A 22,730-nucleotide genomic window follows, 5' to 3' on the forward strand; every position below is an offset into this window, starting at 1 on the left:
CCCACGTGCTGACCACCTGCTCCAAGGGCTGTGGCAGCTGAGAAGTACCCTTCTATCACATACTCGCCCCCCACCCCCAGCTTCAGGCTCCCTCCTGTTCCTGACAACCTCGCCTTTGCTAATGGGCCCTAATGCCCCTACCAGCTGCTCTGCCAAACCTACAGGACAGGGGTAGGGGTGCAGCTGAGTCCAGAACTAGGACCTGGTCTAACCCAATGCCCTCTTCTCGCAAGCCAGAGTGATCTCCCTCCAGGACTCCAGGGTCTGTTTCTTTTCCTTCCCCTCCTCTCCCCTCCCCTCGCTTGCAAAAAGTGCCTCGTCACCGCTTCTGCCCGCCCCCGCCGGGCTGGGAGAACCGTGGGGTTAAGCAAGATTTGAGGACGAGGCGCCTCCCAAAGCAATTCTTAGAAGCAGAACCGTAGGGGATCTGAGGTCAGAGGTTATGGAAGCAAATAGAACCTGCGCCTCAACCTGAGAGGCACTCCTTTAGGGATGCGTGCGGATTTCCGCAAGGCCAGACCAAGGGGCGGGGCGGGGCGGGGCGGGCCTTTGCTTGGGAGGAGACCGGGTAGTGTTTGTATGGGGCGTGGTCTGCGGGAGGGCGGGGTTATCTTTTGCATATACAGCAGGCGGCGGGCCAATGGGCGGGGTCGGGGCGGGGCGCCGAGGGAGGGATGCTCCCCCGCCCCCGGAACGGAATCCTCCCGGGAGCCGAGCTGGCTCGTGCGCTTGCATCCCGCACCAGCCGCCGGCCCTGGGCCCGGCCCGCGTCAGAAAGAGCCGCCGCCACCACAGCAGCAGCAGCACTCGGGAAGCCGGGCCCAGCCGGGGCCGCGGGAGGCGGGGGCGCCCGGGCCCTGGATGTCCCGCAGCGCGGCGGCCAGCGTGAGAAGGGCGGGCTCGGGGGGCTCGGGCCGGGGGCGGCGCCGCTGCTGATGTGGCGAAGGGTGGGAGGCGGCAGCAGCGCCCGGATGGAGAGAAGATGCCAAGGCTGGAAAGGGTGGTCCTGGGTAGGGGTCCGGGAACAGGTTCCTGGCAATCCCAAACCTGCCAGACTGGGGTCTGGTCCAGCACAGGCCATCTCTGCGAAGGCCCCGAAAATAGGGATCCTGGAATACAGATTCCCCCCAAATCATGGACAGGGCCACATAAATTCTAGGTACAACTCCCTGGGCAAGGTTTGGCGTTCAGGGTCCGGGACACAGTCCCCTTTATCAAGCTGAGGCCTTAACTGAGCCGATTCCAGACAAAATCAGTACTCTTCCCTGCCAGAGGGTTTCTTTGAGCACACGACCCCCCTGGGCGATGTCTTGAAGATGAAGTCCCTGGATAGAGCTGCCAAGACTAAGGCTCTGGGGGGTGGGAGGGCGGTTTCCAAGTACTGTCTACTCCCTGGGGTCCTGGATCCAGCCTGTCCCCCCAAGCCCTTGGGCGGTGTCCCAGGCAAATCCCCTTCTCAGAACAAGGTCCCTGTGTCTGAAACTCCACCCCAGCGTGAATAAAATAAGGAGAATTTCAGGCATTCCCCTACCCCATCTCCACCCCATGCTTAGTCAGGGGTCTCAAGACATTGGTCTCCTAGGCCACCCCTTTTGTCCCTAGGGCTGCTCAGCGTCTAAGAGAGGCCCCACCCGGAGACAATGCTCAGCCTTGCCTTGTCCCCCCAGACTCCAGGATTCAGCCTGGGCTGGGGACTGGCTCCCCAGAGACTGGTGGAAACCTGTCTGCAGCCTCTGTGGTGACCAGCAGCTTTGTGTTTTGTTGGTGTGTGTGTGTGTGTGTGTGTGTGTGTGTGTGTGTGTGCGTGTGCGCGCGTGTGCACACACACACACACGCAAGGGTTGGGGATGTGGCTAGAAGTGTGATCTGGTGTTTGTGTGACTGTAGCTGTGTGTGTGCTTGCGTTACAGCTGGCAAGGATGAGTTATCCTGTGTTGTCTGCCTGCATGCTTGTGGTTGGATGTGGTGGTGTCTGGTGTGTGTGTGTGACCATAGATGTGATGGCAGCCATTCACTGTTCAGACTTCTATACTTTTTAGACTCTGTTTAGATATACGTATGTCTTTTGTGAGACCCTGTGTGTGTATGTACCTTGGTATGTGTCAACATCTGTGTTGGGTTTAAGATTGGACTTCTGTGCGGCTGACTGTAGATGTGGGTGCAGCTGTAACTGTGTGTAAGTAGAATTGTAACTGTGACTCTGGCCATGTGTGACACAATGTCATGCTTATGTCTGATTTTGTACTGCGTTCATTGTGACTCTGGGTGTGCGACCGCCATTGTATTTGAAGTCACATCATGCCTGTGGGACTGGGCCTCTGGGATGGCAGTGTGTATGATGGTGGTTGGGTGTCCCTTGCCATGTCTGTGTATGTGACTGGGGTTGCATAAGTGACTATCCACCTAGCCATGTGACATCAAGTGTGCACTACAGCCTTCTGTGTGTGATTTGAGTTGCGAATCTGACTTCTTCTCTGAAACTCTCGTCTATTACAAAAGGTTAATTGTGTGGGACTCAAGCTGTGAATGTTGCCTGTGTGCCAGGGGTGTGTATGGGGTTGGCTTCTGTTTCCTCTGTGTGTATGTGTGACCCACTTACCTGTTACCCTGGATGACTCCGTGCTGGTGTCCTAGACTGTGACAGTGTGTGTGCGTATGTGAGTGTCTATGTGATCCGGTGATGTCATGACTGTGCACATGGCTGTCTGGGACCATATTTTCCTCTATAAACGGTATAATGCTGTAAATGCTACGACTGGGCCATTCCGTTTATGTGTGCACCCAACTGTGTACTTGTGGTGTGGGGAACTGAACGGTGTGTTTTAAGTGTCTATGTGTGAGATTTTGAGTATTAGTGGGGCTGTGACTTTGTATATCTGTCCACGTGCCGTAGCGACTGATTACATGTGGCCACATTCTTGTCTGCGTGACGTGAATCCTCATGGAGACTGTTTATCTGTGATAGGGTGACGTGGTAGTGCTGTGTGTGGGACACCAACATGACAGATGGCCGGGCACCATGGGCACTGATGCTGAGTGACGGCAAACACAACTGTTTCTGGAATGTATGTGACTGTCTGAGGGCAGCCATCCTTGCTCCTCTCCCCTCCCCGCCCCCCTCTTTGGCTGCTTGTATGCTGTGTCTGTAATGCTCAGGCTGTGGCCATCAGCATCTGCACTGTGTAGCTGTGTGTAAAGACTGGTGTAGTTTCTGTCACAGAGGACCATATAATGGATATAATGACCAAATGTGTGTCACTAGTATTATGTGACTCTAAAAGTATGGCATACAAAAAGGTGTGTTGGTGTGACTGCTGCTGTCTGAGGTTGAGTGGTCCTTGTGTGTGCTGGGATGGGAGGTAGGGGTGCTTATTAGGACCAGTGTGCCTCAGTCCAGGTAGGCATGGGGGCATATGCAGATGACATTGTGTCACTGTGTGACCAAATGCTTATGGGTGACCAAATAGGTGACCACCGTGGATGTGTTTCTGCTAGTGTGGCTGCCTGAGGAGACACAGCTGTCATGAAGTATAGCTGGACATGCATCAGCCTTTTGTGTGTGCCTGGTCCAAGTCATTGTACATAGCTAAGAAAATGAGTGAACAGTATCAGCTGTTGGTATGTGTAGGTATGTCTGGTGGGCTGGGACGCACTACATGCATGTGGGCAGATGGCCATCGTAGAACTGTGTATGTCGGTGAACACAACAAACATGAAGCTAAATGTTTAGTGGCAGTTGTACCTTGTGACCTGAGGTACATAGCTGTTATGATGTCTGTGTGATAAAGTGTGCTGAGCTGTGACCAAGGGCCAAGAAAACCATAGGATGTCAGGTGTGTATGGCCATATGTTTGTGTATAATCCTGGACATGACACTAGAGGGCAAAGCCACTCACTTTACATTATCGCCTTGGGTGTTTAGGGGCCCTGATCAGTGTCCCCCAAAACACCTATTCCTTCCTGGGCCCTTAAAATCAGGTGGCTGGTCTCCCTGGCAACAGTTGCTATGACTACCAGAGTTCCTACTAGGGAGCCTGAGATGGAGGGGGTTGGCTAAGGTCCAAGGTGGGGGTTGCATAGGGACCAAATCCCCCGCCCCAACAAACTTCTCATCCTCTCACTCCCTGAGCAGGGTGGACCCAGGAGACCTGATCAGCATTTGTCCCCAGCCCCCTGTGGGGCCTCGGGGCCCCCTGAAACCTTCAGGACGGAGTCAGGTGAGTGACCAGCTTGACAAAAGACAGGGGCTGCATTATGGTCATTACTGATGTGACCGGAGGAGCTGCCAGGTGCTGCCACACAGACTTCCTTCCACCCTCGGTAACTGTCACAGACACACATCCTAAACTCTCACCTACAGACACCAACAGTCTCCCCGACACAGTGATTGGGTACAGGTCAAACTCTTGCAAATACACACACACAGAGCCTCGTACATCCCATAGATTTGCAGTCGACCTGCATACACAGATGCTCTTTCCACACGCTTGTCAGAATGCATTGTCTAACACACTTCCAGGTGCATGAAGTAGCTGCTTATGCACACTAACACAGAGACACATGTTCATGTGTACATATCTAGAGACCCTCCCAGATTCACACCGGCAACCACCGGTACTCACCCCACACCCATTCTTAGATACACACTCCAGAGATACATACTTGGCCAGATATGATGGCACAGCCCTATAAACCCAACACCTGGGAAGCTGAGGCATGAGGATCGGGAGGGAGTTCAAGTCCAGCCTTAGCTACATAGCAAGCTTGCATCTAACAGGGGTCCCATGAGACCCATCTCTAACGCTATGAGATGTTGGTGCTTGCCAGTAATCCCAACAGCCAGGAGGCAAAGGTAGGCACAACTCTCTTGAGTTTGTTATCAGCCTGGTCTACATCGTGACTTCTATGCCAGCCAAAGATACATAGTAAGATGCTGTTTTGAAAAAGAGGAAGAGGAGGAAGAAGAAAAGGAGGAATAAAAAGAAATACCATTGACAGTTGTCACACAGGGTCAGACGGCAGGGCCTCCCTTAGCCCAGCCTAGCTTCAAACTCTGTTACCAAGAATGGCCTTGAACCATTGCTCTTGCCTCCACCTCTCCCATGGGCTCAAACTGCAGGCATGCGCCACCATGCCTTGCTCATGTAGTGCTGGAGATGGAGCTCAGAGCTTATTGTATGTTAGGCAAACACTTTGTCACCTGGGCTATGACTTCAGTCCTGACAGCTACGCTTCCGTAGACAGCCTCACCAACAGCACCCGAGAACTCCAAAAGAGCTACACGTTTGCTTAAGTCTCACAAACAGGGCTCAGCACTCTCACAGACAACAGCAACTCCGTCGGAAGTCACACTGATGACTGTGGCCTCAGTCCAATTACACGTCCTTATGGACACAGCATTGCTTTGCAGACATTACTCCCAGCCCAGAGAATGACCTGGGATAGCCCTGCTTTTGGTTTTGAATGAGTGAGTTTATTAAATATATAGTGAAACCAGGAGGTGGTGGCGCATGCCTTTGATCCCAGCACTCGGGAGGCAGAGGCAGGTGGATTTCTGAGTTCAAGGCCAGCCTGGTCTACAGAGTGAGTTCCAGGACAGCCAGGGCTACACAGAGAAACCCTGTCTTGAACAAACAACAACAACAAAAAAGTGTGTGTGTGTGTGTGTGTGTGTGTGTGTGTATGTGTGTGTGTGTATCTCAAAAGTAAAATATCCAGCAGACACAACTGGAGTTGCTCAATTGAGAAAGCAAAAGCCACCCACATACAGACTCATTGACATCTGTCTTCTTGGACATAGGCACCATCTTACATTTTCGTCATAGACAACAGCCATACAGGACAGTAGTTGTACCCTCTCATAGAAACACTGCTATATGGAAAACAGTCAAAGATAGACCTCTGCAGTCTGTCCAAGGCAGCATGCACAGAGAAGACTCTCATAGACAGTGACAACACACAGCATGCACCAGTGCATATGCATGGCCACTCAGATGCTTATTATGTACCACCGTGGTCATGTACACATGTACTATACACCATTTCATATGCATGGCCATTCAGACATGAATGTCCTTCAGCAAAAACCTCCAGAGATTTGTATCACAGATAACACCCGAAGCACACAAAGACGAATGAACAATCATCACTCCCACCCCACCCCCAACACACACCACCCCTGAGACCTTGCTTCATCTGTCAGAGGCCTATACATGTATTACATTCTCTCTGTCTCTGTCCCTCCCTCTCTCCTATTCTTGGAGTTGGCCCCTGGCCTCGCATGCTAAGCAAGCACTCTGCCACCCAGCTACATGTCCTTACCTCTGATTACCTTCTTCCCTGACCTCAACACCTTATGACCCCTGCATCCTTAAACTCCAGTGCCATGAATTCTCATCCTTCAGCTCTCTGTCGTTCTTCCCATTCAAACCCTGGACATCTAAAACCCTAAAGCCCATGACCGACGATCCCTGCTAACCTATCCCCATCCCCGTACCCCTTGCCCAACATGACTCTGAAGGTGTGAATGCACAGCTCTGGAACACTCCACATAACCAATATCTACCCGCTGGAGCTACTCACCCCAATACCTGTTCATCCAGCAAATCCTTAATGCTATAACCTCTCCCCATACCTTCTGATCTCCATCTCTACCCATATCCTATGTCACTAGACGGGGCAGGCACCATGAACAAGTTACGGCAGAGTCTGCGGCGGAGGAAGCCAGCCTATGTGCCTGAGGCGTCACGCCCACACCAGTGGCAGGCAGATGAGGATGCGGTGCGCAAGGGCACATGCAGCTTCCCTGTTAGGGTGAGTGCATGGGGGGGGGGGGGTGGGAAACTACAACTACAGCACCTGTTTTGTGCTTACCCATGTGCCTGCTGGTCCCCGGGTACTGGGTAAAATCATTATAAGATACATACTACGGGGCTGTGTGTGCTGTGACCTCCAGACCTTCCATTGTTGTCACTAAAACACACCTCCATGGTGACATGGTAGAGCATGCCCTACTCGCTTTTGTGGAATTGAAACATGAGGCCCAGCATGTGCAGGGAATGTGCTTACATTATGTGCTTACATTAACCCCTGAGCTACACTCCCTACCCCACAGCTCTCCTTTTTTATTTGAGGCTCTGTATCATTTAAGTTGTCCGGGATGGCCCTGAACTTACTCTGTATGTAGCTCAGGCTGGCCTGAACTTGAACTCCCCCTGTGCTGTTCAACACTCCTAATGCATCTGTCATATATCAGAAAAATATGACTCGGGAGATAATGTTGAGAGGTGAAGAGCTGTCACTCAATTCTTCAGGGCTCACAGATGACCTGCACTAGAAGGTCATAAAAAATGGGCAGTGTTTGTGAAGCTCCGTTCCTGTTGTGGGCATGCCGGCTGACACATAACCGCTCTCCCAGGGGAGATAGTTGGAGGCAGGGCCTGAGGTGTGAGATCCAGCCTTCTCATCTTGGGTCCTCAACTTGATTTTCTCTTCCCTGGAAGTGGACCCAAAATGTGAGGGTTCGTGGGACAGGCACTGGTAGGCAGTGCTAGTGAAAGTGTGCAAAGTGCCAGCTAATAAGAGGGCATCTGTTAACTGGGAAGGTCTTATCACTTTTGTACAGCAAGTCTGGGGGTTTGGCTTAGCAGGACATGCTTGCCTAGAATCCCCCAATGAGGGGCTGGGGTGTGGTTCAGTGGTACAGCCCCTGCCTAGAATCCCCCAGTGAGGGGCTGGGGGTGTGGCTCAGTGGTAGAGCCCCTGCCTAGAATCCCCCAGTGAGGGGCTGGGGGCGTGGCTCAGTGGTAGAGCCCCTGCCTAGAATCCCCCAGTGAGNGGTAGAGCCCCTGCCTAGAATCCCCCAGTGAGGGGCTGGGGGCGTGGCTCAGTGGTAGAGCCCCTGCCTAGAATCCCCCAGTGAGGGGCTGGGGGTGTGGCTCAGTGATAGAGCCCCTGCCAAGAATTTCCCATTGAAGGCTGTGGATGTGACTTGGCAAAATGCTTGCTTGTCTACATGTGTAAGGCCCTGGCTTCCATCCCCAGTATGAGGAGGGGAGGGTGTGAGGAAACAACCAACAAGTTAAAACTGCAACTCTGGGTAATGGGTGGGGCTTAGTCTCACTGGAAATTCTGGAGAGAGTCATTGCACCTGCACTCTGATTTGTGGTGTGTGTGTGTGTGTGTGTGTGTGTGTTTTCATGTGTGCACATTAGGGATTAAACCAATGGCCTTATGCATGCTAAGCAAGCAGTCACCACTGAACTACATTGCCAGGACTGGCCTGTGCTCTTTTGAACTGATGTCAGGGTAGGGTAGAACAGTCTTGTGGCCTACATCATGTCCTCAGAGACACAGAAACATGCTGGCCCTCAGAAGGCCAAGAGTGATGTGTGAAGGCCCAGCAATAAGACAGGACACAGATCTCTGTGTACCTTCCTCAGCTGTGTGTCTGGGCTAGGGATGGGGCTCCTACCTTATGGACTGGAGGTACAGAAAGAATAACTGGCTGAGCCCAAGTATGGGGCTGCTGAGTGATGCTGGCAACGCCTGGTCACTCTGTGTCTCCTGTTTCCTCCTTCCTCCACCCAAGTACCTGGGCCACGTGGAAGTGGAGGAGTCCCGGGGAATGCACGTTTGTGAAGATGCCGTGAAGAAGCTGAAGGCGGTGAGTGAGGGAGGGGCTGGATCCAGGGAGTGGGCAAGAACAGTCTGAAGGAGCCAGTCCTGATCAGGCCCCTCTGTTCCCTGCCCCCATCCCAGATGGGCCGGAAGTCCGTGAAGTCTGTCCTGTGGGTGTCAGCTGATGGGCTCCGAGTGGTGGATGACAAGACCAAGGTAGGAGGCCTGTGTGTGGGATGGAGGAAGGCTTGCCACCCGCCACCCGCCATGGGATGTTCCTCCCGAGAGGGCCCTGTGGACTCTGCCATGTGTGCCTGCGTCGGCTTGGCTGACTGCACAGTCCTAATTCAGGAATGAGGGCTATGCTTATTTGCAAGCCACTTCAGAGAGTGGGTGGCTTGAGTGCACGAACTGGAGCAGCCACCTCAGCGCCAATCCCAGCCACCCCCTCACCAACTGGGGAACCCTAGGCGCAAGATTTAACCCCTTTGGGCTCCCGTAGCCTAGTCTTAAAAAAAAAGAAAAAGAAAAAGAGGACTGGCAATAGGCTGTATCATCAAATCAGAAAGTCTGTGTGTATGAACTGTTTAAAGTAGCCCTGCAAGGATTGTGCAGTGGTTAGAGCAGGCGTGAGGAAGTGAGCTCAGAGTCCCAGAACCCCACGTGAGAAGCAGACAGAGACGTATCTCCGGAGCAAGCAGGCCAGTAAGACTAGCGCTGGGCTTGACTGAAAGACCCCGTCTCAGTGATTTAAGATGGAAGAGTGCCTGAGGGCGATTACCAGTTTCAGCCTTGGCCTCCATATGCAGGTACACGCACATGTGCCTTGACACACAGGAGAAACAGGGAGAAGAAGCGAACCCCTCTATTAGGAGCTGGCATGTGGTAGTACAGGTGTGTGCTTCTAGCCCTAGGGAAGTTGAGGCAGAAGGACTCCAAGCTGGTCTGGGCTTCATACTGACAAAAAAAAAAAAAAAGTTTTGGCATAGTAACAAATGTGGGTTGTTAGGTATTTTGGGGTTTTGATTTTATTGAGACAAGGTCTGGTATAGTCCCGGTTGGCCTCAAACTCATTGTTTTGCCAAAGATGGCCTTGAGTTTCTGGTCCTCTTGCCTATACCTCCCAAGTGCTGTGATCATCAGCATTCCCCCTCCCCCCATGCCTGGTTCATGCAGTGCTGAGCATACAGTGGGACTGTTTTCTATATACTAAGCAAGTACTTTACCACTTGAACACATCTATCATAGTTAGGATTTACTGCTGTGAAGAGACTCTGTGACCACACCAACTCATAAAGGACAACATTTCACTGAGACTGGCTTACAGTTCCGAGGTTCAGTCCACTATCATCATGGCGGGAAGCATGGCTGCATCCAGGCAGGCAGGCATGGTGCTGGAAGAGGAGCTCAGAGTTCTACACCTTGATCTGAAGGCAGCAGCAGGAGACTGTGTGTCACACTGGGCAGAGCTTAAGCATAGGAGACCTTAAATCCTGCTTCCACAGTGACACACTTCCTCCAACAAGGCCACATTTCCTAATAGTGCCACTCCCCTTAGGCCAAATTCAAACACAAGAATCTAGGGGGCTATTCCTACTCAAACCACCACAGCATCCTCAGCCCTATTTTGTGTTTAGACAAGATCACTGGGATCCAGGGTGTTTTTCTGATGCAGGGGAGTGAAGCCACTATTAGCAGGGCCTTGTGCGTACTATCACTGGTAGGCCCTGGGTATCTGTCTCCCTTTGTCTCCCCTGACTCTGGACACTAACAGACACCCCTTCCAGGAGTTTCCCAGTACACACTTTGCGCAGGGCATCATTTGCCTGAGCACTGTTTGCTGCCTTCCTTCCTAGTTAATTCTTCCCTACTCAGCTGGGTTAAGTGCCACTTCCTGGCTCCTGCAAGCCCTCTTTCTCCTTATAGCCTGGCTGGGCCTCTAGGCTGTATCTCCATCTCGGATGGCTCCAAAAGACTGAATCATAACCCTGGGGCAGGCTGGCCTATGGCTGTCTCCATGACAACCTGGTCCACATTGGACTCAGGATGAGATTGTGTCTTGACTGCAGGCAAGAGAGATGGTTTTCACTGCCTACTTCCTCAACCCTTCCTAGGACCTGCTGGTAGACCAGACCATCGAGAAGGTCTCCTTCTGTGCTCCTGACCGCAACCTGGACAAGGCTTTCTCCTACATATGCCGCGACGGCACCACACGCCGCTGGATCTGCCACTGCTTCCTGGCCCTCAAGGACTCTGTGAGTACTCCAAGCAGCTGAGGGGGATTCTCACTCTCATCAGCATACCTTGGGGGCAACTCATGTTGCGCGAGCTCACTCGCGCGCTCTCTCTCTCTCTCTCTCTCTCTCTCTCTCTCTCTCTCTCTCTGTACCTGGTCTTCTTCTTCTTTTTTTTTTTTTCCAGACAGGGTTTCTCTGTGTAGCCCTGGCTGTCCTGGAACTCACTTTGTAGACCAGGCTGGCCTCGAACTCAGAAATCCGCCTGCCTCTGCCTCCCAAGTGCTGGGATTAAAGGTGTGCGCTACCACGCCCGGCTGTACCTGGTCTTCTTATCTTATCTGAGTTTGGGTTTCTTTGCTGTGAAGAGACACCATGACCAAGGCAACTCATAAAGGATAACATTTAATTGGTGATGGCTTACAGTTTCAGAGGTTCAATCCGTTATCATTATTGTGGGAAGCATGGCAGCATCCAGGCAGGCGTGGTGCTGGAGGAGTCAAGAGTTTTACATCTTGATCTGAAGGCAGCCAGGAAACTGTCCTTTCTGCAGGCACCCAGGAGAGGCCTCCCATCCATACTGGGTGGAGCTTGAGCACAGTACCTCAAAGCCCACCCCCACAGTGATAAACTTTAACAAAGCCACACCTCCTAATGGTGCCACTTTCCATGGGCCAAGCTTATGAACACCTCTCAGGAAGGGAGTGTCTGTAGGTTATGGTGGTACCTTTAAAGCAGGCGCTCTGGAGGCTGAGACATTTGGATCTCTATGAGTTTGAAGCCAGCCTGGGGTCTACAAAGTGAGCTCCAAGCAATCCAAAACTACACAATGAAACTCTGTCCTAACAGACAAAACAACAGCCGGGCGTGGTGGCACACGCCTTTATTCCCAGCACTCGGGAGGCAGAAGCAGGCAGGTCTCTGAGTTCAAGTCCAGCCTGGTCTACAGAGTGAGTTCCAGGACATCCAGGGCTACACAGAGAAACCCTGTCTCAAAGCACACACACACACACACACACACACACACACACACACACACACACACACGACAAAACAACAACAAAAACCAAAGAAGGAAATTGCAATAGTCTCTAATGTGGAGGATTTCTGGGATGTGAATATGTCAGTACAGGCACCTCAAACACCAAGAAAAAATATCAGTTATCATCACCTTCATCATCACCCTCTTAATCATTATTAATAATGTGTGCGTGTGTGTGCACTTGAAGGCCTGGTTGTATCTATGTGCACTCTGTGCCTGCAGATACCTGTAGAGGCCAGAAGAGGGAGTCAGATCCCTAGAACTGGAGTCACAGCTGTGTGATGTGGGTGCTGGGAACTGAACCTAAGTCCTGAGCAAGAGCAGACAGTGCTCTTAATTACGAGCCATCTCACTAGCCCTTGGCCTCATATTTTTGGTCCTCTTGTGTGCAAGCTAAAAGTTAGGATTACAGAAGGCGTTCATCCTGGAGCTCAGCGCTCCACAAGTTCTTGCCTTTGCATGAGCCCTCTCTCTGGGTGTTTTAAGAATTTGAAGAACGCCTAGCTCTAAGTCCTGGTTCCAGGGTCTCTCATTCCATTATGCCTCATAGGTATTTATACATTGGGAGATTGGCTAGGTCACCCCCACCCAGGCTATCAGAGCACCTTTCCTTAAGTCTCTCAAGCATGGATGTCACAGGAGACCTGAAGGCTCTAAAGCAAGAAAATGAGGGTGGAGGGAAGGGACCAGACACAGTGTGCTCTGTGGCCATTTGGATGTGGTCTTGACATCGCCCAGCCTGGCCCTCATGGAACTGTGTGCCCAGTGAGCCACGGAGGGCTTTCAGGTTAAGGGGGTGGACACAGCCTCCACTTCTCATGAGGATTGAGAAGTTTTGGAAGAGCACATGGGGTGAGAAATTCACTGTGGCTATTTTCGGGAACTGTGGTGACTGCCCGTCGTAGTTGGTGGTGTAGATTCAGTGTCCAGCCACCTGGCTGTGTGGGATGTTGGGCACAGTGACATCTCTGCTCTGAGGATAGCTGCAGTGGCTTCTCTTGGGTTCATTGTGATCACACACAGCAAAGTTTTCAACATAGCCCCACAGTCTCCCTCCTCCCAATGTGGCCACTATATATATATATATATATATATATATATATATATATATATATATGCATTTGAAAGGCGTGACCTGTCTCCTCACTGGGTGCAGGGTCCTTCCACTAACACCCTCTTCTGGTCAATAACATCTATAACCAGCTTTCCAGGATAGGGCCCAAAGGAGACATAGGCCACTCTGTACCTTCCACGAAACTCTTGAACATCATGTTGGTGGGGCTCAGCAAGAAGCCTGCCTTTGAGTTTTAAAGAGAGTCTCATGTAGCCCAGGCTGGCCTCAAGTGCCCTACGTAGCTGAAGATATAGCCTTGAACAAATGCTGGGCATAAAGCACCAGGTCCAGCAGATTTTTAAAATATTAATAGTGAAATTCTTAGAACTTCTTCAGCTTAACTTTTTAATTTTTTAAAAAGCCGAACACATAAAATTAGCCCATTTGAATTGTACAGTGAGGCTGGGCTTGGGTCAAGGTGGGAGACTTGGGACTAAGAGCCTGACTTTCAGGCTTCTCCGGGCTACCTGTTAAGACCCTGTCTTTTATATATATAAAGACATATAGATAGATATTATATAGAGGTAAAGATATAAATATAGATAGATTTTATATGTGGGTACATTTTGGATTTTGTTTTTTGTTTGTTGGTTGGTTTAGACAGGGTCTCATTATATAGGCTGGCCTGAAACTGAGATCCACCGGCCTCTGCCTTCAGCGATTCAGCTGGAGTCCCCTGGCTGTAGACATCCAACCTGCAGGGGGCGCACATCTCTCCTCCGTTCATGTCTGGGCAACATTTCTAACCAGGCCACCTCTCCTGCAGGGTGAGAGGCTGAGCCACGCTGTGGGCTGCGCATTCGCTGCCTGCCTGGAGAGGAAGCAGCGACGGGAGAAGGAGTGCGGAGTCACCGCCGCCTTCGACGCCAGTCGCACCAGCTTTGCCCGCGAGGGCTCCTTCCGCCTGTCGGGGGGCGGGCGGCCCGCGGAGCGCGAGGCAGGGGACAAGAAGAAAGGTGGGTGCTGCGGGTCAACAGGGGGCACACATGTGCATCTAGGGATCCCCGCGGAGGAGTAGTTAGGACGCCAGCGGCCAGGGTTAGTAAGGTTTGCAGAGCAAATCTCAAATTTAGGAATTCTTGGAATAGCATTCTGCAGACAGACCTTGGGGGGCGGGCGCTTACCATAGCACATTCTGTTGTCTAAGTCAGTAAGTCAATGAAGCAGCTGATGTGCTGTCCCAAACCCTTAACCCCAGCACTCAGAGGCAGAGGCAGGTGGAACTCTGTGAGTTTGAGACCAGCCTTATTTACGGAGTGAGTTCCAGGACAGCCAGGCCTACATAGTGAGACCCTGTCTCAAAAAACAAACAAAAAATAGGGTCTTGTTGTAGCCTCTGTCCCTTGGACCCAGGTTCAATTTCCAGCACACACATATTGGCTCACAAGCATCTCTATGTCCAGTCCCTATATCCAATACCCTTTTCTGGCCTCCCAGGATACCGCACACACATGGTGCCCAGGCAAAACATCCATACGTAAAATAAAATAAAAATAACAATTAAAAAAATAACTTTCAAAAGGCATGAAGATTGTTGTCAGATGCCAGGATTGTTTATGATAGGAACTGTATGCAAAAGTGGTTCTGATTTCCAGGGACACAGCAGCGCCGGTGAAAGCCCTTCACTGTTCGCACAGGCAGAGGGGAGTTTACCATGAGGTCGGCCTGTCGGCCTTACTGACTCTCACGCTCATGGTGCTACCAGCTGACTGCCGGCCTGTGGCACCATCTTTCATGATTAGCACACCTAGCCTGGCAGCAGAGCCTGTCACACACACTGAACTCAATCCTGCCTTCACTGATCTTTCAGGAAGCCCTGGGGGAGGTAGCCCAGGGACACAGGAGCCTGCCCAGAGAGGGCAGGGGACTTCTTGAAGTAACAGCACTGAGGTGGGAAAGATCATTTCCTGTTTCCAGCCTGTCCCGGGGTGCCAGCATGGCCAGGCCTGTTACCTCACGCTGGAAGGCGGAAAAGAGTAGCCGAGGTACCCCGGCTGCCACTGTGGTGAGGCTCTGGTCTGAAGGCAGGCAGTGTGTATTTGTGGGAGGGAAGGTAACCTGCCTTGAAGAGCTTGCAGTTGGAGGTGTAGGGTCCCAAGGTTTTGCAGAGGGCAAGGAACAGTCCCAGGGTGGAGAGAACCCAGGCTGAGGGGCTGGGAGGAATTGGGAAGATTCAGCAAGGATAAAGTGAGCCAAGCCAAGTCTAGCATCACTAGTTGCAGCTGGAGACAGAGGCACAGGGAGGAAGACATCCCTGAGAGAGGCAGAATAGCAGAGAATAGAATAGGAGAAGCTGGGGAGCAGAGAAGGACAGACCAGACCACCCGGCAGGGCAGATGACATCAGTCAGTCCTCTCAGCTTTCGTTTTGTTGTTGTTGTTGTTATTGTTGTTGTTGTTGTTTTGGGTTTTTTTGTCTGTTTGTTTCTCATTACAGATAGTTGTAAGCCACCGTGTGGTTGCTGGGAACTCAGGCCCTCCGGAAGAGCAGTTAGTGCTCTTAACCGCTGAGCCATCTCACCAGCCCCTCCTCTCAGCTTTCATACCTGTAAAATAGTGGTAGTCTTGACCACATGAATGGTTGTATGAATCGTATGAGTTAACGCTTGCACGGCTCCTGAGCCTTGTCTTGTACAGGTTCACGTGACAAGTGAGTGTAAATTATTAGGGAAGGAGAGCAGCTGAGATGGAGCAGGATAGAAAGCTAGAGATGGAGGGCCAGACCAGAGAAGGACTCCCCAGCAGCCTCCAGAGGAAGTGCTCTTGGCTTGGTGGGAATCATGGACTTTTCAGAGTCGTGGCCATCCTGTTTTGAGGACAGGATGTGTGGTGTGACAAGGTAGCACCAGGGTGACTAAGAGGGTCAGGTGGGGCCAAATTTTAGTTCTGTGGTAGGATATTTCATAGAATCCCCCAGTGAGGGGCTAGAGTATGGCTCAGTGGTAGAGCCCCTGCCTAGAATCCCCCATTGAGGGGCTGGGGGCATTAGTGTTAAAGTACTTTCTTAGCCAGGTATTGGTGCACTCCTTTAATCCCAGCAGAGGCAGAGACAGGCAAGATCTCTGAGTTCAAAGCCATCCAGGTCTACAGAGTGAGTTCCAGGACAGCCAGGCCACACAGAGAAACCCTGTCCCAGTGGGAGTTAGGGAGTGAGTTCCAGGACAGCCAGGCCACACAGAGAAACCCTGTCCCAGTGGGAGTTAGGGAGTGAGTTCCAGGACAGCCAGGCCACACAGAGAACCCTGTCCCAGTGGGAGTTAGGGTCGGAAGTGAAAGCAAAGCACTTTCTTTTTTTATTTTTTTTCTTTTATTTTTTTAAGATTTATTTATTATTATATGTAAGTACACTGCAGCTGTTTTCAGACACTCCAGAAGAGGGCATCAGATCTCATGACAGATGGCTGTGAGCTACCATGTGGTTGCTGGGATTTGAACTTACGACCTTTGGAAGAACAGTCTTAGCCAGTGAACCATCTCAACAGCAAAGTACTTCCTTAGAATCCTCCAGTCTGGGTCTGGGCTGTAGCTCAGCATAGACTGCTCAGCTAGTATGCACAATAATACCCTGGTTCCATCCCAGCACTATAAACACAAGATCTGTCCGGTCTGGTTTCAATGTCTTAATTAAGGAAACTAGCAAATGTGTCCGTCCCTTGTGTCTTTAGCTGAAGCAGCAGCTGCTCCTGCTGTGGCTCCTGGACCTGCCCAGCCTGGGCACGTTTCTCCGACACCGGCCACCACATCCCCTGGAGAGAAGGGAGAGGCGGGCACCCCAGTGGCTGCAGGCACCACTGCTGCTGCCATTCCCCGGCGCCATGCACCTCTGGAGCAGCTGGTTCGCCAGGGCTCCTTTCGTGGGTTTCCTGCCCTCAGCCAGAAGAACTCACCTTTCAAACGTCAGCTGAGCCTACGGTTGAATGAGCTGCCATCAACACTGCAGCGCCGTACGGACTTCCAGGTGAAGGGCACAGGTGAGCCCTGGGGTCCACAAGAAGGAGCATCAGTGTCAATCAGTACATCTGATGGGGGCTAGGGACAGAGGAGAGATGCTATACACTGTGATTGATTAGCACTGACTGCGGGGGCGGGGGGGAGGACAAAAGGTTAAACATTGGAACATCTGGTAATTAACAAGGTTGGCCATGAGCAAAGAATACAAGAGCGCTTGCACAAATCGTGATTGATAAGTCATGCCTGCTGTGGGTAAAGGATAGAAATGTAGTACAGTCAAGATCACCTAATAATATCTGCTGTTATTAAGGGAAGCAGGCAAGGTGGCACACATTTTATCTGCCTCAGGCAGGCAAGTCTACCATGGGCAAGGGAAAGATGGCTCAGCACAGGGTACTCTTCCAGAGGTCCTGAGTTCAAGTCTCAGCAACCGTACAGTGGCTCACAATCATCTATAGTGTGGTCTGGTGCCCTCTTCTGGCCTGCAGGTGTACATGCAGATAGAACACTACATAAAATACTTAAATCTTTTAAAAAAAAAGAAGAGAAGTGGGCTGGCAAGATGGCTCAGTGGGTAAGAGCACCCAACTGCTCTTCCGAAGGTCCAGAGTTCAAATCCCAGCATCCACATGGTGGCTCATAACCTTCTGTAACAAGATCTGACTCCCTCTTCTGGAGTGTCTAAAGACAGCTACAGTGTACTTACATATAATAAGTAAATAAATCTTAAAAAAAAGATTAAAAAAAAAAAAAGAAGAGAGGCAACATGGATGTCTTTTTTATTTTTGCCCAGAATGAAAGCACCATTAATTATTTAGTGCTCTTTCCAAACATTTGATCAATAGATCTATAACACGTATCAAATGAATGTTAGAAGGATCGCTCTGGCTTAGGGAAAGAGAGGACTGGAATAGATTAACAATGTCTGCCTTGGTCAGGGAGAGTAGAGGGATAGCATACATCATAATATCCTGATTTGTGCTATGAGCCTAGAGAGCCTTATGGAGTGCAGTAGTGGGTCACACAATGAATTAGCAAAACTTGCCATGGGCCAGGCAGGGAAGAAAGCTACAGGATATTCTGTGTTTGCCTAAAGGAGACTTCCAGAATTTGAACAATGGAATTACAAGATCTGTCCAAGCAATGGGCACAGTAAGCAAAGAGCACAATGGAGGTGGGATGGTGGGGAGCATTGGGTTTGATTACTAATGTCTGTCATGGGTCAGAGGAAGAAAAGAGGTGCCCTCTGTAGTAATCTAAAAGCAATGCCTGAGCGAAGTACGCTGCACCTCAAAGGCAAAGGCTCACGATGTCAAGGCCAGCCTGGGCTGTCTATACCTAGGAAGATCATGTCTGTGAAAGACATGTGTGCTGTGGGCCAGGGAGATGAAAGACTTGGTACAATACCATGCTGTTGCCATAGGGAACCAGGCAAGAGGACTGTGCAAAGGTCTTAAAAGCCACGAGTCTGACCCTTGCTACTGTTCCCACATGTGGCCTGTGGGACCCCCGGCTGCCATGCTGTGGAGGTGGCTGTGTGAGGGTGTTGATTCATTTCCTTCAGGCTGAGAGGGGACGACAGTGCATACTGAGAATGATACCTATCCCGTGTCTGGCGGCACTCCTTGGCTGTCATGCACACGCACATTTGCTGGCCACGCACAGCCTGACATCAGACACACGCGAGTTGTTGTGCATGCGCTTGAGATGACTATGGCTCCCCAAGCTCAGTTTGGAGCCTTACACTCCTGTGGCCAGTTGCACACTCACTTGAGAATGAATGGCCACATGGAAAATTCAATTCTGACATCCACGCTGCAGACACTGGAAGTCACACACTCAGAGTTCCATGTGTGCAGAAATCATGTGCACTCTGACGCCGCACATACACCAGAGTGTGGACTCAGAAAATCACATGCCCAGATTTATACACTTAAAATGCCACATGCTCCTAGCTTCACACAAACCCAGAAACTCCCCACACGCAGACTCACACAAACACGTATCTGCATTGCATAGGAAGACTCTCAAGGCACACCACACATCTGAACCTGCCTCACACGGAGGTCACACCCTCAGACCCTGCATCACCCTTTTTATGAGAACTGTATGTGTCCATGAAGCTCTCATAGAAGTCGGTGAAGAAGCTCCACATGCCACCGTGCCAGTCTGTGGCTTATCTGAATGGTGTCTCCGTTCCTCCAAGGCTCTTCTGAGAACCATGCCTGTTCTAGGTCCCCTGTCTTGCTGGCATAATGTCATCCCCACCATGATGATGCATGTGTTAGGCCAGGCCGGGAAGGTGGCCAGGGACCCATTTCTCTACCACAACGTAGGATATACAATCCCCAGCCAGTGAGCATCGGTGTGGCCAGCCTCCAAACCCTTCAGGTTCATGCTCCTACTAGATGAGTGGCAGAATGCACTAATTAATGTCCATTGTCAATCGTCTTCAGGGTTTCTTCTGCTTGGACTCACTTAGATCTTGAGATCCTGGTTTGGGATTCCCAATGGCCGTCGGTTATTAGATGCCACATACTGGCTTTTACTGTTACACTGCTCTCTTGTCACACACATCCATGTGCACAGTTATTTTAGTGATCTACGTACCTCTGGAAAACAAGGAGCCCAGGAGCCCAGGTCATACAGGTGTCCTGAAGACCCAGAGGAAAGGCAGGGCTGCAACAGGGCCTCTTTCTCACCTGTGCCGTTCTGTGACCTCACAGTGCCTGAGATGGAGCCTCCTGGTACCGGGGACAGCGACGGCATCAATGCTCTGTGCACACAGATCAGCTCTTCTTTCGCCAGCGCTGGGGCACCAGCGTCAGGGCCACCATCTGCCACAACAGGTAAGCCCCTCCACTGAGCAGTCACTCTCCACTGGCTTTTCTTTGCCCATGAAAGGCCATCTTGGAAATCCTAGGAATCTGGGATGGCCCAGGGTTAGAGCCTTTGACCTATGGATTGTCTCACAGTCGTGGGACCGCTGTAGAACCACGGTATTGCCTTAGGACTGTGGGACCAATGTAGAATTAGAAATCATGTTAAGGGCTGGACAAGTGGCTCAGCGGTTAGGAGCACCCATTGCTCTTCCAGAGGTCCTGAGTTCAATTCCCAGCAACCACATGGTGGCTCACAACCATCTGTAATGGGATCCGATGCCCTCTTCAGGTGTGCCAGAAGACAGCTACAGTGTACTCACATACATAGAATAAATAAATAAATCTTACAAAAAGAAAGTAAGCCCAGAGCCTTAACAAAGTACAGACTTGAGGCAGTAGGATCTCCATGCATTAGGGCAGTGCAGTCTGGGAAACCTAGCCTCTGAAAATACTGGAAACACCAGAAGTGAGGCTGCAGAGAGGGCTCAGCAGCTAAGTGTACTGCCTACTCTGCCAGAGGACCTGGGTTCAAGTCCCAGCACCCACATGGCAGCTTATAACTGTGTTTAACTTTAGTTCCAGGCTATCCATCACCCTCTCAGAGACCATACATGTAGCCAAAAAATACCAATGCATATAAAATAAAATTTCCTTTTAAAGGAAATACTAGGCCAGCCTACTACATAGAGAAACCCTGCCTCAAAAAACCAAAAAAAAACAAAAAACAAAAAACAAAACAAAAAAAAGATTGGAAAAGAAATACTAGAATTGATATTTAGCATTTTTACCATCAGACACAGCACTGGCCAGTGACGGGCAGAGGACTGTGTGGGTGTCAAGCATTGGAAGCGTTGATCTGATTACACATTTTCATCAAGGGCTGCCCAGGCTCAGAACCGTAGGGTCTCCCCACTGCACACCTGTTAGGAGTTAAGTCACCTGCCCAAGGTCAGGATAGTGGGTGAGGGCTGGGATTCACAGACAGCCTCCTCGTAGAACCTGGACTCTCATCTCCAGGCCACCCTGACTCCTACCCCGGGATTCTTCATGACAACCTGTACCCTTCACTACCCTTTCTCCAGGGACTTCTGCCTGGGGTGAGCCCTCCATACCCGCTGCAGCTGCCTTCCAGCCTGGGCACAAGCGGACACCCTCAGAAGCTGAGCGATGGTTGGAGGAAGTGTCCCAGGTGGCTAAGGCCCAGCAGCAACAACAGCAGCAGCAACAGCAGCAGCAGCAAGCCACCTCCGTGCCACCCATGCCCACCATGGCCCCCACCCTTCAACCCTTTTCTGCCCCAGTGGGGCCCTTTGACACTGCAGCTGCCCAGGTGGCCGTCTTCCTGCCGCCCACACATATGCAGCCTCCGTTTGTGCCCGCCTACCCAGGCCTGGGTTATCCACCCATGCCCCGGGTCCCTGTGGTGGGCATCACACCTTCACAGATGGTGGCCAACGCCTTCTGCTCAGCTGCCCAGCTCCAGCCCCAACCTGCCACACTGCTTGGAAAAGCCGGGGCATTCCCCCCTCCTGCTGCACCCAGTGCTCCTGGGGGCCAGGCCCGTCCACGCCCCAATGGAGCTCCCTGGCCCCCAGAGCCAGCGCCTGCCCCTGCCCCTGAGTTGGACCCCTTTGAGGCCCAGTGGGCAGCATTAGAAGGCAAACCCGCTGTGGAGAAACCCTCCAACCCCTTCTCTGGTGACTTGCAGAAGACCTTCGAGATTGAACTGTAGCCCAAATTGCCCTGCTCCCGCTCAGTCAGCCCCAGGTGTACCGCGCTCAGGAGGGGAGGCCCAGCCTTTCCCTAGTGTTGCTCCCTGAGCTGCGTCCCTCAACTCTCCCTTCTCTCCACCACCCCTCACAAACCACTACAGAACCAATATTGTGATGCCTAGGTTTTGCCAAGATGGAATTCAGGGATGGACCCAGCCTGGCTAAGGGAACCATTTCACTGCCGGACTTAGGCTGGTGATTCCCCAGCCCCAGTCACGGAATGCCCTCTGTTCAAGCTACACTCCCCAGTTTCTGTTGTGCCCTTCCACCTTCCAGTGTTGGGCAGGGTGGAGGAGGGATGTCCACTTAAGGGCACTCCTAGGCCCACGTCAAGCCTGGTCCATCCTTGCCTTGTCCCATACATACAGCACAAGCTAAGGGCTTCCTCTTTGCCCACGCTGTGTTCACTGCCAATGCTGTGCTTGCCCTGCCCTCTCCCCGATTCAATCCGGGGACCGTGTCTTCCGGAGGGCCAAAGGTCTCACGGGGTGGGGCCCGATTGGGGGCCCAGGAGAGGGGCGGTGGGAGGGATGAAGACCGCTCTGTTACCTCATGTCGGTGCCCGCTGGGGAGGGGTCCCAGGAGAAAAAGAAGGGGGTGCCTGGCGGGTACTTTTCTATCTTTTATTTCCAGATTTTTTTTGTATCTAAACTTGCAGATTTGTATTATACAAGGACAGCCAATAAAGGAAGAATATAATGGTGGCCACTGGGAAATCAAGGTGTGTGCATAAGAGAGGAGAGCCCTGTTTGTGGAGCTTCTCCCACTGCATGCTGTCCCTGCCTGGGTACCCTGAAGCAGGGAGATCCCGAGTTTACGGTCTCAGATGCCATAATCGGAGGCCATCCTGAACTACGTGAGACACTGTCTCAAAGAAAGAAAGCCCTTTGTCATTTTAAACACGTCCCTGAGCTTTAAACCTGACCTCTGAGTCCTGGTTTGGTGATCAGCGTCTGCTGTGTAGAGGGAGCCCAGAGTTAATCATTGCTTTCTTAATTATTAACAGACTTGGAACCAAGGAGTCAGAAAGGCACGTTGTGAGTTATTGCTAATTGGTCTGAGATCAACATTCCAAGTGGCTCATCAAAAACGCATCTTGGACCACACTGGGAAAAGC

The 22,730-nt window shown here is 51.5% G+C and overlaps 1 protein-coding gene across 4 annotated transcripts; it reads left to right on the forward strand.

Moving 5' to 3' along the window:
- The first annotated feature begins 112 nt into the window (after positions 1-112).
- On the forward strand, positions 113-22,317 carry Numbl (NUMB like endocytic adaptor protein). Of its 4 annotated transcripts, XM_021192736.2 has the most exons (11): positions 665-885; positions 2,966-3,065; positions 4,133-4,217; positions 6,674-6,813; positions 8,591-8,665; positions 8,761-8,835; positions 10,734-10,874; positions 13,776-13,965; positions 16,674-16,979; positions 19,686-19,808; positions 20,924-22,317. In XM_021192736.2, exons 2-11 carry the CDS (start codon positions 3,000-3,002, stop codon positions 21,571-21,573), a joined length of 1,851 nt encoding a protein of 616 aa, XP_021048395.1. In that variant the 5' UTR covers positions 665-885; positions 2,966-2,999; the 3' UTR covers positions 21,574-22,317. The 4 variants fall into 4 exon arrangements, with proteins under 4 accessions (XP_029397567.1, XP_021048395.1, XP_021048401.1 ...); XM_029541707.1 differs by lacking the exons at positions 665-885; positions 2,966-3,065 and adding an exon at positions 113-432; XM_021192742.1 differs by lacking the exon at positions 2,966-3,065.
- The last annotated feature ends 413 nt before the right edge of the window (positions 22,318-22,730 follow it).

This window comes from Mus pahari, chromosome 1 (genome assembly GCF_900095145.1).
Source record: "Mus pahari chromosome 1, PAHARI_EIJ_v1.1, whole genome shotgun sequence".
In the NCBI taxonomy this organism is placed as follows: domain Eukaryota; kingdom Metazoa; phylum Chordata; class Mammalia; order Rodentia; family Muridae; genus Mus; species Mus pahari.

Excerpts from the sequence above, each read along its gene's own strand:
- Numbl (XM_021192736.2), top strand. The coding sequence starts at position 3,000 with ATGACAGATGGCCGGGCACCATGGGCACTGATGCTGAGTGACGGCAAA. Across the intron at positions 4,218-6,673 it reads AACCTTCAGGACGGAGTCAG|ACGGGGCAGGCACCATGAAC; the intron begins GTGAGTGACCAG and ends CTATGTCACTAG. Across the intron at positions 8,666-8,760 it reads CCGTGAAGAAGCTGAAGGCG|ATGGGCCGGAAGTCCGTGAA; the intron begins GTGAGTGAGGGA and ends CCCCCATCCCAG.